The 16,562-nt window shown below is 36.4% G+C and overlaps 2 protein-coding genes across 3 annotated transcripts; one reads left to right on the top strand and one right to left on the bottom strand.

Moving 5' to 3' along the window:
* Nucleotides 1-3,887: 3,887 nt before the first annotated feature.
* zgc:174917 (uncharacterized protein LOC565650 homolog) lies at nt 3,888-9,261 on the top strand. Of its 2 annotated transcripts, none has more exons than XM_066648424.1 (7): nt 3,888-3,970; nt 5,496-5,766; nt 6,969-7,224; nt 7,512-7,603; nt 7,884-8,023; nt 8,788-8,892; nt 8,993-9,261. In XM_066648424.1, exons 2-7 carry the CDS (start codon nt 5,634-5,636, stop codon nt 9,083-9,085), a joined length of 819 nt encoding a protein of 272 aa, XP_066504521.1. In that variant the 5' UTR covers nt 3,888-3,970; nt 5,496-5,633; the 3' UTR covers nt 9,086-9,261. The 2 variants fall into 2 exon arrangements, with proteins under 2 accessions (XP_066504521.1, XP_066504522.1); XM_066648425.1 differs by having other exon boundaries at nt 3,934-3,970; nt 5,596-5,766.
* A 2,801-nt stretch (nt 9,262-12,062) lies between these two features.
* si:ch211-153b23.5 (uncharacterized protein LOC321177 homolog) lies at nt 12,063-15,658 on the bottom strand. Its single transcript, XM_066649685.1, has 5 exons — nt 15,540-15,658; nt 13,952-14,064; nt 13,370-13,541; nt 12,995-13,196; nt 12,063-12,367 (listed from the first exon to the last, which is right to left on the bottom strand). Exons 2-5 carry the CDS (start codon nt 14,057-14,059, stop codon nt 12,175-12,177), a joined length of 675 nt encoding a protein of 224 aa, XP_066505782.1. The 5' UTR covers nt 14,060-14,064; nt 15,540-15,658; the 3' UTR covers nt 12,063-12,174.
* Between the last annotated feature and the right edge of the window lie 904 nt (nt 15,659-16,562).

Genomic DNA, 16,562 nt, shown 5'->3' with positions numbered 1-16,562 from the left:
TTACTTAACGGAACGTTACCAATTCGTAAAAGTAAACAATCTAAATTCAAATTATTCTAAAGTAAGATTTGGAATTCCACAAGGCTCTATTTTAGGACCATTATTATTTACATTATACATGTTACCGCTAGGCACAGTTATAAGAAACCATGACATTAACTTTCACTGTTACGCAGACGACACACAATTGTATATTTCAGCCAAGCCCGATGACAAACACAGATTAAAGAAAATAGAGGACTGTGTAAAAGACGTGAAAGGCTGGATGTTGCGTAACTTCCTCCTTCTAAACAGCAACAAAACAGAGGTCCTGCTTTTGGGTCCAAAAGTGGCAAGAAATAAATTATCAGATTTAATTTTAAATCTAGCTGACTTTCCAGTTAAACCTGGTTCAGCAGCAAAAAATCTTGGTGTCATAATTGACCCGGATTTATCATTTGATCAACACATAGGTAGTATCACTAGGACAGCTTTTTTACATCTTCGCAATATTGCTAAGATTAGAAATGCCTTATCCCTCCAGGACGCAGAAACATTAGTACATGCCTTTATTACTTCAAGGCTTGACTACTGTAACACACTACTGTCAGGATGCACCAGCAGCAATTTAAGAAAACTTCAACTAGTTCAAAATGCTGCAGCTAGGGTCCTCACTAAAACTAGAAAATTTGAACATATCAGCCCAGTTTTATCATCACTTCATTGGCTGCCTGTTAAATTCCGCATTGACTACAAAATTTTGTTATTAACATATAAAGCTCTACATGGGCTTGCTCCTGAATATCTTCAAGATACAATTTCCTATTATGAGCCTCCACGTTCACTCAGATCACAGAATACTGGATTTTTAATTGTTCCCAGAATTCAGAAGGCCTCAGCTGGGGGAAGAGCCTTTTCTTATAAAGCCCCCAGACTCTGGAATGATCTTCAAGAAAATGTTCGGGACTCAGACACAGTCGCAATCTTCAAATCTAGGCTAAAAACACATTTGTTTAGTTTATCTTTTTGTAGCTAATGCTCCCCCATAGATAAAGCCGGCAGATCCGGGGGGTCCATGGACACAGGGAATTATAGTAAACTGAGACGCTGGTGCTGTCGTCCCGCCGCTTCTCGCGATCACTCAGGTTTGTTGACGGTGGAGCGGAGGGATGCCAGTGTTTCAGGATGCTCCCGTGTCTGTGTGTCCTCCTGGTTCTCTCCTTTTAGTTAAAGCTGTCATAGTCAGATCTGCCGGAGTCATTAGCCACACTCTGGAAATTTTCATATTTTCTACTTTACAAACACAAAACAGTTCAAAACTAATTCCATCCCTTTACATCTTTCCGAGTAAACGACTGCCCACCTGTCTGTCTGGACTCTGATGGATGACTGTCGAGACCCTCCTCCACGCTTCAGACCAGCTGCCCATGCTCCAGCAACCACCAAGTGCCTTGAAGCTGTCCCTACACTGAAGTTCTCATGGACTACTAACTACCATCACCAGTAGATTGACCAGAGGAGGATGGGTCACCCCTTGTGAGCCTTGGTTCCTCCCAAGGTTTCTTCCTCAGCTGGGGGAGTTTTTCCTTGCCACTGTCGCCCCTGGCTTGCTCACTTGAGGGTTTTACATTTGTTTTTACATTTGATGTCAAATCTTTGTCTTACTGGAATTCTGTGAAGCTGCTTTGTGACAACATCAGTTGTGAAAAGCGCTATATAAATAAATTTGATTTGATTTGATTTGATGATGGTTAATGCTGTAAAGGAGGACAATATTCAATATTATATCCTTAATTTCTAAAGAATTGTTAGATGAGTACAAGCCTTTGACCCTGTGATGTATGTATTCATGGCTGATGCCAGTTAATGCTTATTTTCACTAGAAGCTAAATACATAAATGAAGTTTCTCTCTTTTGCTCAGAGCAGAGACCCACTTTTATAGTCCAAACTTCCACATTACAATTAGAAAATGGCACAGAACGCAATCGCATATTATCTTCTAGACATTTAATCTAATAATATACAGTATCGGTTAAATTTGGCAACAAATGATGAGACGTTTTTAACTTTCAAATATTAAACCATAATAATAAGAATGCAATGTAATGTAAGAATAAACTGAAGTGATGAAAACAATGAATTTAGTAACAAGGAACAGTAGATAATGGTTTACTTAGTCAATATTTACCAAGTGGACCCAACATTCTTTACTTGTATGACATACATAGCCATTATATTTCCTCCTTAGTCACTTTAGTGTAACTAGAAGGAAGTTTTCTTTTTTTTGATATATGACCTGCCAGTAGCTCAGGAACAAACTATGGGTGATTTTTCCCCACTTCTGTCCTTTCTTGTTTGCCATTGATAAAAATTTCCCCCAAGGAGGGTTTTTCCCTTTTGTTCCAGATTTAGAGCTTCCTTCTTCAATATGACCCTCATAAATACCAGGGCACATTCAGAATATTAACTTTAATTTAACTTTAATGTATTTATATGCTGTCAATTTATATCTGTGAACTAAGGTTTTGAATAAAAAAAGAGTATTTGCAGTCACACCAGCATTCATTGTTATGCTAATTTTCAGGGACTCTGTGCTTTAAGCTAAAATATTTTTATATTTTAGGAAACCCTCGCAGACACAGGGAGAACACACCACACTCCTCACAGACAGTCACCCGGAGCGGGACTCGAACCCACAACCTCCAGGCCCCTGTACAGGAATCTACAAAAATCTGATGGGTGAAGACTATTTGATTTAATATTATATTCATTGGCCTGTTCATTGATTTTTGATTTCTCAGCAATTTTTTAACATTGGTTTTACTTTAACATTCACTAATACTGATCATATAATGATGTATGTATTCACTTTTACCATTAACATGATTTCAAATAACAGAAAGGAATGGTTGGGTGGGAATCATTTAGAAAGGCTTTTATGATGCAGGTATAATCCTCCATCTTCAGTACCTGACCATACTGATGTTCCATTAACATAAGAAATATTTTACATTCATAAAAATGTATTTTTTTTCTGTGTGAAGAAGTAGTGCTTCTACCTGAATATGGGTTTGGCAACATTACAGCTTATTACAGCTTAACTGAGGGAGAACAATAGGCTGCTTTGTGTTATTTCATGCTATTCACATGAACAAAAACTAAAAGTGAAGAAATTATGCTCTTGGTCTCATAGATTCCTTTCTTTGTAAATCAGTTGATTTACAGTATGAGGAAAAGAACTCCTGGTAAATTTAGTTCAACAAGAATGAAAGACCAACAGGGTCATAGTGATGTCATGGAGAAATTACCTGGAACTGATAAGAACCTTAGTGGATTTGGCAATTAATTTAACTAGTAGATAATTCAGAATTTCAGACCTACTAAAACGACACAACAGAGAATGATGATTAAGGCTATTTTATTTGTTTGCCTGATATTTGTCTAAAGGAATATCTGGGTATCTCATTTCATTCATTCATTCATTCATTCATTCATCTTCAGTAATCATTTATCCTGATCAAGGTTGCAATGGATCCACAGCCTACCTAATATCATTGGACACAAGGCAGTTTGCGAATTTGCCAATATTTGACCAGTAGGTGTCACTGTAGCATATCGTCTCCTTAAACTTCTGGTGTGTTTCTGGGAGGCACTTTTACCTTCTTGGGTTACTCCACAATGTACTCAAACAATGCCTGATAGGTAAAAACCTTTTTTTAGTCCTGGCTTCCACCTACATCACTAACAATGACTCAGGTGTCATAGATGATGTAGTAGACTTTTTTCAAGTTAAAAAACACCCTTTCTCTGAACACCCCACATGACCAAACAAACAAAACCCTCCCACATGGGGCATGTACTCGGGTCATTCTTATGGTAATGTGTGCTACTATGGAAATTCCAATAGACTTAGAGTATAAAAATATGAGGGTTTCTAAAGCTGACAGCAAAGTCTCTCTTGCCTCAGACTTCTTCAAGGACTTCAAGCAGGTATTATGTCTTTGGTTTCTTACTGTGATGGTAATGGGAAAGAATGAATTTCAGTAATGCTCCCTGTAATCCTGTTTCTATATATAGGATTACAGGGAGCATTACTGAAATTCATTGTTATAATGTTATACATGTTATATACATGTTATAATGTATATGAGTGGAGTGACTTTATTTAATAAGAACTGTGAATGGAATGATGTTAAAGCACTATAAAATGCATACATGTGCATATAGATGCAGTAAATGTAAAAGGATTTATTTTTCCTAAGAATATTCTCCTAGATGGTATGTATTTGTTAAATCAACCGCACACTAGATTTAACATAATAAGATATTTATAACCGGTAAATCTAGGTATTGAATGATAACCTTATATAATACTGGACTGCCAAAAGGAGAGATATAAAAAGGGTTAAATCCACACATTCACTCACAGAATATCACTACCTGTTTTGTTTTTATTTTGTGTGCCATATTGTGCTTTAGTAAAAAAAATTGTACAGCTTCATGAATACAGGCCTTTTTTGTAATCTTGTCAATACCTTTAATTAATGTCTAGGACAGGAACAAATAGCTTCTTGTGCTTTGCAGTAGACTGCAATCTTAAGAAATGAACAAGAACTTCTTTAAGGAAGTGGTCAGACCTGGTGACTAACTGAAACATAAGTTTCATTTTGATGCACTTATTTTTTTACTGTTAGCAAAAGTAAATTTGGAGACAAACTTATGAGGAGGAGAGGACACATTAGGGTGGGTTTTATTGTGAGGGAACTAGAGAAATCTCTTTTTTGGGGGGATCTCCAACCAATGTTGTTTTTTAGATATTCTTTATGGATAAGCAAAAGGTGTCTGAAATGTACTCCAAAATATATGTAGACACTTAATTTGTAAACCACTTGGGGGCACCTGCTAATCCAACGTTAATATTATCCTATCAAACGTATTAAAAAGATTTTGGAACATTGATATCAGAATGTATTTTTTAGCATCTGTTCTTGAGATATTTAGTGAGATCAGGTACTGGGTTAGGGTTAGGGTTAATATACAGTCTGGGCTCTTCATGCTGATCCATGAAGGTGGTGTTTCACATCCATTTAGTTAAAAACAAGTGCCCTTGTTCTTTATAAAGAGTCTCAAGGGTGGACAATGCCATGTCCAACCTGAAGCACCAGGTGGCTGCTATTCCTAGCAGTTGTAATGCAGTAAAATATTTTGGGGATTTTTTTAGGAAACAATTTGCTCTAGTGATATGACTCTATGGCTGGTGCCAGTGTTTAACAGGTCCCACAGGGGAGTTACTCTTCCTCCCATTTGCGCAATAGTGAGAGGGTTTAGCCATTAAGACTCTCTACTGCTCCATAAACAACCTAGAATAAATTTGCTTTTGAAGGAGTAAAAAAGCTGAGAAGGTGGGGTAATGAAGACAGCCTTAGACACGATTTTTTCAGAGAAGGAAATGCCTATGTCAGAATGGCTCTTAAATACTTGGACTGACACTTCTCCCCCTACTTACTCTCTCCAGAGGCCTACACTGCAGAAAAGCAACCATTTCCCTTGTCAGCTTGACACAGCCAACATTTACAGCTCAGAAACATAAAAGAGTGTCTGCAATTCTGTGTTAGTTTCCAAAACCAGCAGAAGTCCTCCAGTGCCTGCAGATATGAATGGAAAAACAGCAGCAGAGATCCAGGCCCTATATAATCAGCAGGGCTATCTCACCAGAATCCCAATACTCAGCACTGAGGAACTACAGGAGGCAAGAGATGCCTTTGCCCAGTTGGAGAAACAATTTGGTAAGTTCTGTCCACTTAACTGGACTTAAAGAATTTTTTTGCATTTATACAACAATAACCAATGGGTAATTTACTTTGAATTGACTTTTTAAAATATTTTTTTAACATTAAAAGGTTGTATGAAATTAAATAATCTACATTCCGATATATAATTACTCAGTTTATATTTCTAGGTGTAGATGATTTTATTTTAGATCTAGATGTAGATGTTAAATAATTTTATTTAAAATAACCAAAATGTAATTTTTTCAGTGTAAAGAACTTTTCAATGGTTAGAACTAATGAAATATGTAAATGCAAATAGTTTTCTCAAGGAAACTCTTAAAAATATAGGTGCTACAGAAGGTTATTTGAGTGATGCCATAAAAGAACCACTTTGGTTCCATAAAGAACAATTTCTTCTAATAATATTTAAATGGGTGAAGAACCTTAAGGTAGAGTGATGGATTTTTTAAACTTTAAAACATTCTTCACTTTCACAGATTCCTTTATGCTACAAAAGTCGTTTTTCTATGGCATCGTTCAAAGAACCCTTTGCAGCACATTTATCTTTAGGAGTGTAATCTATAATACTTAAAATATTTTCTAAAACTCTACAAATGCCAGAAGCCCAGGTGCCATTAAGAAAACATTATGAATCATTGCTCAAACCTTTAGGTGTAGATTTTTTGTAGCCCCTAATTAAATGGAACAAAATCATTTATTTTAATGTAATACTGAAAAAGGACAGCAGAGCATCTGTGAAAGCAACTGCCACAACAAGCATTAGTTTTTAAACATCACAAAAGCATTCTATAACTTGACTTTTGTTTTCTCACATATGATTAAATTAGACTTAGCTTCCAGTATGTGTACACTGAATAGTTTACTGACATGTACTCTGAAGGTACTTTATTTACTTATCTCCAGAAGAAAAATTGAATACTAAACAATTTTATAATGGAACAGCTTTAAATTAAACTCTGGATTAGGAATGGGATTTGTGAGAACAATTCAGCTTAAAATTATACAATGAAAAGTACCATTTACTGTTAAAAAGTGTTAGCATAACCAATGTATTTGCAACAAATACTGGACTATTTTGGTTGATGAATTCATCATGCAATGTGGACACCACGTAACAAAATACTAGAATTTGAAAGGTATATTTCAAATCAAATCCAGGCCTATGACTTAGAAGGTTTTGTACTGTGTCGGTACAGGTGTAGACTATACCTCCTACAGCCTGCACAATGTTCACATGGAATACGACTGGGTAATGGCACTCACTAAACACCCCAAAGTTCTTGAGGCGATTACGGCTGTCTTGGGTCTGGATGTGATTCTACTGGACTCTCGCTTCATCTGTAAATATCCATTGACCAAACAAATCCCTGCCGGTCAAGAGGGAGAAACAGAGGAAGACAAACAGAAAAGTGATCCTGGACTTCCCTATGTGGCCTGGCATCAGGATATGAAGTAAGTGCAATGTGACAGAAACTGGAAACACCATCAAGGGCTTTGTGGGATATTTATAAGATCTAAATTTCTTCTGAAATCTAGGGTATTAATAAAGAGCATGATCCTCTTTTGCTGCAGAAACAGCATCTATGCTGATTTAGACTTGATACTGAGTTATTGCTGTGCTCTTTTAATGGACATGTATTTTTTGGAATTAATAATTTTGAGTAAATACATTGTTATAATCATGTTTTTAATTTCTAAAGTAGAGTTCAGGGCTAATTTGAACTAATATTTGCTCACAGGTATTGGGGGCTTGATGGAGGGCCAGTTGTCTCCGTGTGGCTTGCATTGGATGACTCTTTGGAGGACAACGGTGCCCTGCAAGTCATTCCAGGTGCACATTTACAAATTCTTTTCCTTCTTCTGGCCCCATCCAGTTTTGCAAAACACTCTTTGTGTAGTCTAAATGTAATTCTCACACCAAGGCAACTTTGAGTTCAGTGAGGAAGTTCTACCTTAATGATATATTCCCAGCTTCCGTAAGTCCTACAAATAAAAAGGTTCCAGTGAGCCAGTTCAAACACAGTTACAGACACACTTTCCCAGATAAATAGCACTCTGGAATCTGGGTGACGTATATGGTTTAACAGTAAGCTATGCTGTTTTTCCCAAAGGAAGTCACTGCTCTGGTCTATTGCCTCACCGTCAAGCCAAACGTGCCGGCAACATGCTGAGTGTCAATCAAGAGATTCCAGAGGAGCTGGTCCAGAAAGAAAACACTGTGTTCTGTCCTCTGCTGGCTGGACAGATGTCTGTAAGTCAAAGCTGATGTTGAAAATCTCCAAAGACAAGTGCAGGTCGTATATAACATGTCAGATATTCATAATACTTATGTTATGCTTCATCAAAATCCAAAGTTATTTTATGTTAATACAATGTATTGTATGTTTGCCTTTAGGGTTAAGAGAAGTGTTAGAGATTAGGTGAGTTAGTAAAGTTAGTAAAGGTTAGTAAAGATTAGGTGTTAGCGATAGCTAACTTTTTTGAGGTTAGGGTTAGATTTACAGTTACGTTTGCGGTTAGGTTTAATTGTAGGTGTTAGCAATAACTTTAAACAAGAACAAAACATTGCTGTGTGTGGCCTTTTGGAGATTAGTGCTAGTTTTACAGCTACTTTTGGGGTAAAGATAAAATTTAGTTGAAGATTAGGGTTAGAGTCTGGTTTAGGGTTAGGTGTGTTCGTGATAGTGTTGATCACTTTAATAATCTTTTTTCAGCTCAGTATTAGAGTTTTGTATTAAGTTACGTTTAGGGTTAGAAGATGTTTTAAAGCTAATTTAAGCCTAACTTAAGCCGGGAAACCATAAGTTTACATTAACTTCTACAAGTAAATTTAGTACATTAAAAAATTACATTTTACATTCATCAATAGAGCAGTCCTAAAAGTGCTGTAACACATTCTCAATGCTTTGAGACACATAAAACACTGCCCTAAGTACTGGATCATAAAAATAGCAGATAAGAATAACAATGTTTACAGATTTTTGTAAGATAATGTTTCTTCACTGATGTTTGCAGATACATGATGGACTCTTGGTTCATGCTAGTGATCCCAACACATCAGAACGAAGGCGTTGTGGCTTTGTGATTCGCTACATCCCCACTGCAGCTTACCCCATTAAGGTGAATATTTTTAATACTGCCTTTAACCAAAATCATAAGTAATGTAACTTACATTTTCAATGGACAAGAGTATGAAAATATCTTCTTTGCCCTTTTTCAGGACCCTGAAAGACCCAGGAGTTTCCCGGCCACTGTAGTTGTCAGTGGAAGTGACAAGTACAACCACTTCACAAACCAAAAGCCTGAAATATAGTTTCATTATTCTGTACTATATGAATGAAGTCTATACATATCTAAAGTGACTTACATTTTTATGGTAAAAAGGGTATAATTCATATATTCAAAGTTTTACTTTTACTTTTTACTGTTAGATGAAGCTGCTGTTCTTTACAGGAGTATGAAGGATTCATTTACCTATGTTCTGTTTTACTGTGTGTCTCCATGAGATCATTTAAGCATTAAATTTCCTGCACTATGTTCCTTTACTTGAGTTTAAAATAAATTTTTTAGAATGAAATATACAGTGTGATCTCATTCTTTATGAAAACATAATAGTTTATATACTTAACATTATGCCATCACACACAAAATCAGATTTACCCATTACACAAACAGCCTTATTTATGTTATGTGGAAAAAGTGCAAACATAATATAGTGCAATTATAACATGGCAATTTCCGCAAATGTTTGTACCCTTATTTCTATTGTAGTCTAAGTCATTTGTAAACATAATAATATAAAAATAAACATTCTTCAAATTCTAGCATTGGAATTTGCAGTTAACCTTGTGGTTTAACACTGTAAATAAACATGATTGTAGAGTGTGAAGCTATTGTTCCAGTCCAGCTATAGCAGTGTGATCTCTGAACATTACATTTTGAATATGTTTTTAATCATTTAATTATAATCATACACAGGATAAGATGAAAAATATCCTATGCTAATCCATTAGAGCTTCATATAGGGCCCAACAGAATCTCTTCCTACCTTTAGCCACAAAATTTCTGCACCTCAACACTAATGTGGCCATTATCTGATCTGATCAGCAACCATCTCTCCTTAACAACTACAGTTACTCATTGAGCCCAGCACATCAGTAGCCAAACCACCCTCTACATCACTAGCTCTTCACAGGGGTCATCAGGTAGCCACATCCCCTCATCTGTGTTTTGCTGCATTAAGCCCACGACACCTCTGGAAGACTCAACAGTGAAGTCTGGCATCCCAGACCCCAGTGCTCTCCTTATCCACAACCACTGGCTAGACCTTTCAGCTCTTTCTGATAACTCCTTCACAGCTGCCCTTATTTTCTGGCTCCTGATGCCGAACTGCACAAGTGTGGCAGATTTGTCTATCCCCTAACACCTGTCTCTACCGGTCTAACATGTGTCTGCAACCCGCATATCCTCATCTCAGCCGCCAAGTCTGCATACTTCATCTTCTTCCTTTTGAATGCTTCTTCTATGATGAATTGTATCCTCAAATGGAACTGTTAACTCTATTAAATAAAAAATCTGCTTATTTTCAGAGTAGAGCACCATGTCTGACCTCAGTGTAGTTAGGGCAATGCACTCTGAGACCTGCAGTTTTTTACTTACTTCCACCAGCAATTTCCAATCTTGTACTTCACCCCATCTAACAATATTATAGCCTGCACACACTCTCCCCCTTACCTAATAATTTTATTACTACAGCCACTCGTCAATTCATTGACCTCTTGGTGTTTTCTGTCCAACAAACACGCTAAAGCCTTTAACACTTGATTATGTCTGTGACAAACTAGTCTGAGGCTGCTATGTTCCAAACATCCTGCAAAGCTAGAAACCCATGTCTTTTGTATTGATGCATTAATTAATTTTTTTGCTTTCAAATAAGCAGCAAGTCCCCTTGCTATTACAATGAAGAAAATATAATATGAAGGCAGTGTGTGCTGGACCACTGAAGTCATAAACCATAAAGACACAAACTGGGTTCATATACATTCATTCATTTATTCATTCATGTCTGTAACTGCTTATCCAGTTTAGGGTCTCAGTGGGTCTGGACCCTATTCCAGGAATCACTGGGTGCAAGGTGGCAACATGCACTCTTTTGCCATCATGCTGCCCTCAAATAATTAATAATTAAATCATTTTCCTAAATGAGAATATATTTCCTATAGGAGAATATAATTTAATTGTCAAACTGTTCATAATACACTTTATACCATAATCAAATGAATCATAAATTTACACTGTATTAAACATGATATTTTAACGTTAAGGAAATTGTCTTTCTACCTTAAAATGATGAATTATAATCATTTACTATATAAAAGTATATAGATATATTCTTCTATCTTCATTTAACATAGTTTTAAAGGTAGAAGAATTAGAACCTGAAACATATTTTAGTGACTCGCTACAGAGTACAAGAGATGAAAATGATGTGTCCTTTTCATAAAACATTCTCAATAAACTCTGCTCAATAAACTGCTTCAGAGTTATAATGGGTTAAAAATTTGCATTTTTGGAAACCTAAAAGCTAATGATTAGAAATCACAACTCTTAACTCTTGTTAAATGTAAATGTTTAGGAAAGAAACAAAATATTATTTTAAATCATTTTAAGGTAGTTCAGAATCTTCCCTGGTCATAAAATGATGTCACAGTATAAATGGCAGCACTTTTTAAAATAATGTCAAAAGAGGAAATTGAGAAATATTAACTTATGGCGACATAAGCTTTTGTTCCAATAGAAATCTGTTTCTAAATCCTTTCTGAATAAAATAATGAAGAATAAATCCATTATGAAGAATAAATCTTATTGCACATGTAGAGTGAACATGTAGCAAAAATACTAATACTCTTGTTTCTCCTGAGGGATATAGAAAATCAAGTCTGGCTGGTTTGAATGAGATTTGTAAGGCATCTAAAGATTAATAGAAAATGTTTAAACAAACGGGGGACACTCCTATCAAAATCTTGTCAATGTTGGATGTTGGTCCACATAGCACCTAATACCCTAGCATAATATTGTAGAATTGTTTTTATAATTATTTCATAAAACAGGAGTAAATATATACAATGCAACATGACTCAAACGGTTATTTGCAAAACTGCGCAATCCAAAATGGCAGTGTTATTACATATTGCTTATAAATTAATTTGCAATTTGTTACAATATAAATATATTTGTTTCACAAATTGTTTAGGACAGAAATATGTTTAATCAATGTTTTTTATTGGAGTTTTATTACACACAAGCAAAGAAATAAAACATTTACACACATACATATGTAAAATAGTCACAGCAATATTCCAGAACGTTATGACCAGATAATCAATAAAAATGTGTACCAATTCAGGCCAGTTTAAGAACCTCTGTGACCATTACACCAAGTCCATCATAAATCTCATGTACAGGGGCATTGCACATGAAAGCACTAGTAGTCACCAATTTATTCTTCTTGTCCACATGGACTTCTCCAACATTCTTATTGACGTGTTTGCAGCCCAGCTCCACCATTGACTTAGCTACACCAGCATATGGCCACCTACAAAGACAGTGGAAAAAGAGCTCATTAGTGCAGAGAGTTCAGCCTGTATTCTTGTTCAGAATAGTATCAGTATAAGTCAAATGTGCTGTTGTACCAAGAACATCTGAAAACAACATTGGGAAATTTTGTAGGTGACTTAACAGGGTTACTGCAAGCAACTGCACATGTGCCTACAGTTACCAGATCTAGTGTCAACTGCAGGCTATAGGGCTAAAGCCTACAGATTATAAACTAACATGAGTCTGGTCAATTAATTCTAAAAAATATTTCAGATATTTCTTCTAAAATAGACCTATTAGAAAATCTCCAAGACTAAAATTTCACTCACCTTTCCAATTAAAGGAATATGATGGAGTAGGTAAACAAGTTTCAAAATTACACGGTTCATACCTTCCACATACATTTGCCTGTTTTCATTAAAATTCTACGTTTTCAATGAATCGCCACCATGCTTTTTTTTTAACTGTCTATTGAACGTGCTTTACAGGGGAACGAAAACCGCTTAGACCTATCACATCAGCTAGGCACCTATAGTATTGATAGGGGAGAGAGGGCAGTTCTACCCACCCAAAGAGAAAGGCCAATTGTGCCCGCTAGGATATAAGATGAAATGTAGGTACTCACTTCTCACACTCGCAGTCATGGCCTACAGTGAGCTCACAGCCAGGGATAGCTTTAGCTGCAAGCACTGGAGAAATGCAGCACATGGCGATGGGTTTACCAGCCTGGTGGAAACTTTTAATGACCTTCTCCACTAGAGGTTTCACAGAGTAATCTTTGCCTTTGGTGGCCCAGTCACTAAGGTTCTTAGCTGCTCCAAACCCACCTGAGCAGAGAAATAAAAATCAGCACTGAATTCAGTTTAATCTGCTTTAAGAGAAATGTCATAAATATATAGGCAAGGTATAGTTTTAGCTTAAATGACTTCATGAAAAGCTATTGATTATTGGCTTGACATCTGAGATTATTGACATCTGTGTCCCAAACTGTTGAACTGACCTGGAATAATAAGAACATCATGGTCAGCTACATTCAGTTTGGCCAGGTCAGTGACCTCTCCTCGAGCAATGCGGGCACTTTCCTGCAAAACGTTCCGCTTGTCTGTCATCGGTTTCCCCTCACAGTGGTTCACTACATGCATCATCTCAGTATTGGGAGCAAACATCTGGACCTGGAGGAGAATATTAATTTATATACATTACAGTAACATCCCTTAAAATTGTAACAGACAAAAAAAAACATGAACTATCGCAACAAGGACTTTAATTGTGCTCAAACAAATATGCAGTTGGTCAGTTTTTGTTAACATGTAATATAACATAATTTGAATGTTAATTTATCATATTTTACATAAATATCATCATAATGCTCACTCCATGTTCATGCTCACTGTGTAGTTTCTATGTAATAAGAGATTTGCTTGGCTCAGTTCTCTCAGCATCAATATTACAAAACAGCACCCAGTATATCTTGCCAAAAATGGGAGAACTGATATCCCACATTTGAAAACTGATACATACTATGCTTTGTGCATTAATTATTTTTGTTACATTTTACACTTATTTAATTTACCAAATTTACCTTGGCACCAGCTCGGCTAAGATGTACCAGTACAGCAGAGGCCTCATGGACCTCAGTCCCATCATACACTCCACAGCCAGCAAGGATCACAGCTGCACGCTTTGCCATTGTACCTGTGAAATATGTCCAAAATTTATGATCAGCAGAAAACAACTGAATTACCTCATGAAAAAAGCTGGGAAAAAAACATCATCTAGCAATTTATGACAACGTAAAAAAGTAGGTAACAGTAAACTGTACTAAAAACCAGTATAAATTTGACATAGGGCTGTCATAAATATGTCATGCCATGTAATATTCTGCCATGACTAGTCATGATATAACTGTCAAGAGATAATTGTATTTTTTTCATGTAATAAGTGCTTATATTGCATACTAATTTGTCCTAATATAAATGTACTCAAACATTTTAACATATGTATACTTTATTAATAACCTCACAATATTCATTCATTCATTCATTATCTGTAAGCACTTATCCAGTTCAGGGTCGCGGTGGGTCCAGAGCCTACCTGGAATCATTGGGTGCAGGGCGGAATACACCCTGGAGGGGGCGCCAGTCCTTCACAGGGCAACACAGACACACATTCACACCTACGGACACTTTTGAGTTGCCAATCCACCTACCAACATGTGTTTTTGAACTGTGGGAGGAAACCGGAGCACTTGGAGGAAACCCACGCAGACAACACACCAACTCCTCACAGACAGTCACCCGGAGTGGGAATGCGAACCCACAACCTTCAGGCCCCTGGAGCTGTGTGACTGTGACACTACCTGCTGCGCCACCGTGCCGCCCTCACAATATTATAAAGCTAAACATAATATATTACAATGACTATGATATCTGCTTGCATGCAGAATTGCATCAATGTTACTGCTAAAAGTTTAGGCACCTCTGGTCAGTTCACATGTGGCTTTCCTAAACGATAAAAGACAATATCCTCAATAAAGAACATAAGACATGGTCACTGCAAAATATTTGTTTTTAATTATTTATTAATTTTTTTTTTTCTAAATATAAAATAGGAATATAAAATATTAACTAAAACCAGGAAAGGAAAAAAATGTGTATATTTTCACTTAGAAAAAAAAACACTATGCAAAAAAGGGTATCCCATCAACTGTATGTTGTTACTCAAATGTTGATTTCATTTTGTTCTTTATTTGCTTAATATAAGGCTAAAACAAAGGCCAACAGACAAGACACGAGACAAAGGCAAACAACAGCTGCCATGACTCAGCATTTTATAATATTAAATATTCAAATAGAGCTGGCAGACTCTGGAGAACATCTAGGTAACGTCTAACAATTCCGGTATCCAGGTGGCTCACGTAAACAAGTTCAACACAGGTGTGCTGTGGCCACGTACACCCACCACAAGATATCACAATTCACTCTGTCATCATGTCGAATGTATATATGTCCCTAAAACAGTATGTTTGACTATTGAGACGTTTTGAAACATAGTGGTAGTTATTCTAGACAAATGTAATCTAAGATAAAAACACATCTAAGCTTAACTAAGGTTAATTCTCTGCAAACTACAGCATTCTGAGTTCTGTTCACAGGGAATATATTACTCACCGTAAGTAAGAGGAAGAATATGAGGTCACAGAACTGCACCCTGAAGCCTTGAAGACTCTTGGTTACCACACCACTCAACAGACGGCCAGGTCCTTTATATTCTCTCAGGTTTGTGGTACCTCCCCCAAGGACCAGTGTAGACACACCTCTTTTGGGTGAGTCCCATGCTAGAAATACCATGAAGGAAACAGAATAGAAATGACCTCAGTTCACCGGGAAAAAGCTTAGTCACGACAACAATCTGACTGTATTAATAATGACTGTGGATTTTTTATTATTATTATTATTTTAAGAGTAACGTGATCCAACACAGTGTTTAACCATGTTAGAACCTTTATTTTGAAAATGTGGTAGGAATTAAAAAGCTCGTGAATTATAAATAACCCCTCCCAGGTGGAATGGGGACCTGTTCTGCTTTGTTAAAATGAGAGAACAATTTAACAATCTTAAGTAACATTTAACTGCTGGAATAGTTTATGACATTTTGGAATCACACAGTTAAACTGATGTAAACCTATACTCGATTGGGAAAATGAATGATTAAATTAGGGACCCTGTATATTAAATAAAGGCTATCAAATTGAGGGAATGTTAAGCCTATTCTTGTTTTTTTTCTTGATTACTTGCCAAATTTGCAAAAACATTTAACAGTGCTCGTCCGTTTAAATAAGAAATGTGTGTTTTTAAGCAGCGTTAAAGACGAGTCAACTGGACACGTTTGTGAATTTTGTTCACGGCCACCCTCTTTTCGCTTTCTACTTCAGAAAGAGTTTGAAATTTCTCCCAATGCTTTGTTGCACTGCATAAGTCGCGTCATTACTTCTGTTTCCAAAACAAAGCACTAGACGTTAAAATTGGGTGGTTGCAGCTTGCAGTTTAATATAAAAGGCTTTCTGGTAGACTTTTTCTCTTCTGCTTGGGCGAAGAGTATTTATTTTGTCATATCATTCCCCGCAGAGTTTCACTATGAAGGGAGTGGGGATTGAGAGGATACGAATGAGCCTTCGAAGCAAAAAAAAGTTC

This window comes from Hoplias malabaricus, chromosome 17, assembly GCF_029633855.1.
Source record: "Hoplias malabaricus isolate fHopMal1 chromosome 17, fHopMal1.hap1, whole genome shotgun sequence".
In the NCBI taxonomy this organism is placed as follows: Eukaryota; Metazoa; Chordata; class Actinopteri; order Characiformes; family Erythrinidae; genus Hoplias; species Hoplias malabaricus.
This window is presented reverse-complemented; position numbering and strand designations above follow the sequence as displayed.

Bases quoted from the DNA above. Each gene is read 5' to 3' on its own strand.
- zgc:174917 (XM_066648424.1), top strand. From the start codon at position 5,634: ATGAATGGAAAAACAGCAGCAGAGATCCAGGCCCTATATAATCAGCAG. The intron at 7,225-7,511 runs GTAAGTGCAATG...ATTTGCTCACAG, and splicing joins GCCTGGCATCAGGATATGAA to GTATTGGGGGCTTGATGGAG. The intron at 8,893-8,992 runs GTGAATATTTTT...GCCCTTTTTCAG, and splicing joins CTGCAGCTTACCCCATTAAG to GACCCTGAAAGACCCAGGAG.
- si:ch211-153b23.5 (XM_066649685.1), bottom strand. From the start codon at position 14,059: ATGGCAAAGCGTGCAGCTGTGATCCTTGCTGGCTGTGGAGTGTATGAT. The intron at 13,542-13,951 runs GTAAATTTGGTA...ATTCTCCTCCAG, and splicing joins TTAGCCGAGCTGGTGCCAAG to GTCCAGATGTTTGCTCCCAA. The intron at 12,368-12,994 runs GTGAGTACCTAC...CTGTCTTTGTAG, and splicing joins CATGACTGCGAGTGTGAGAA to GTGGCCATATGCTGGTGTAG.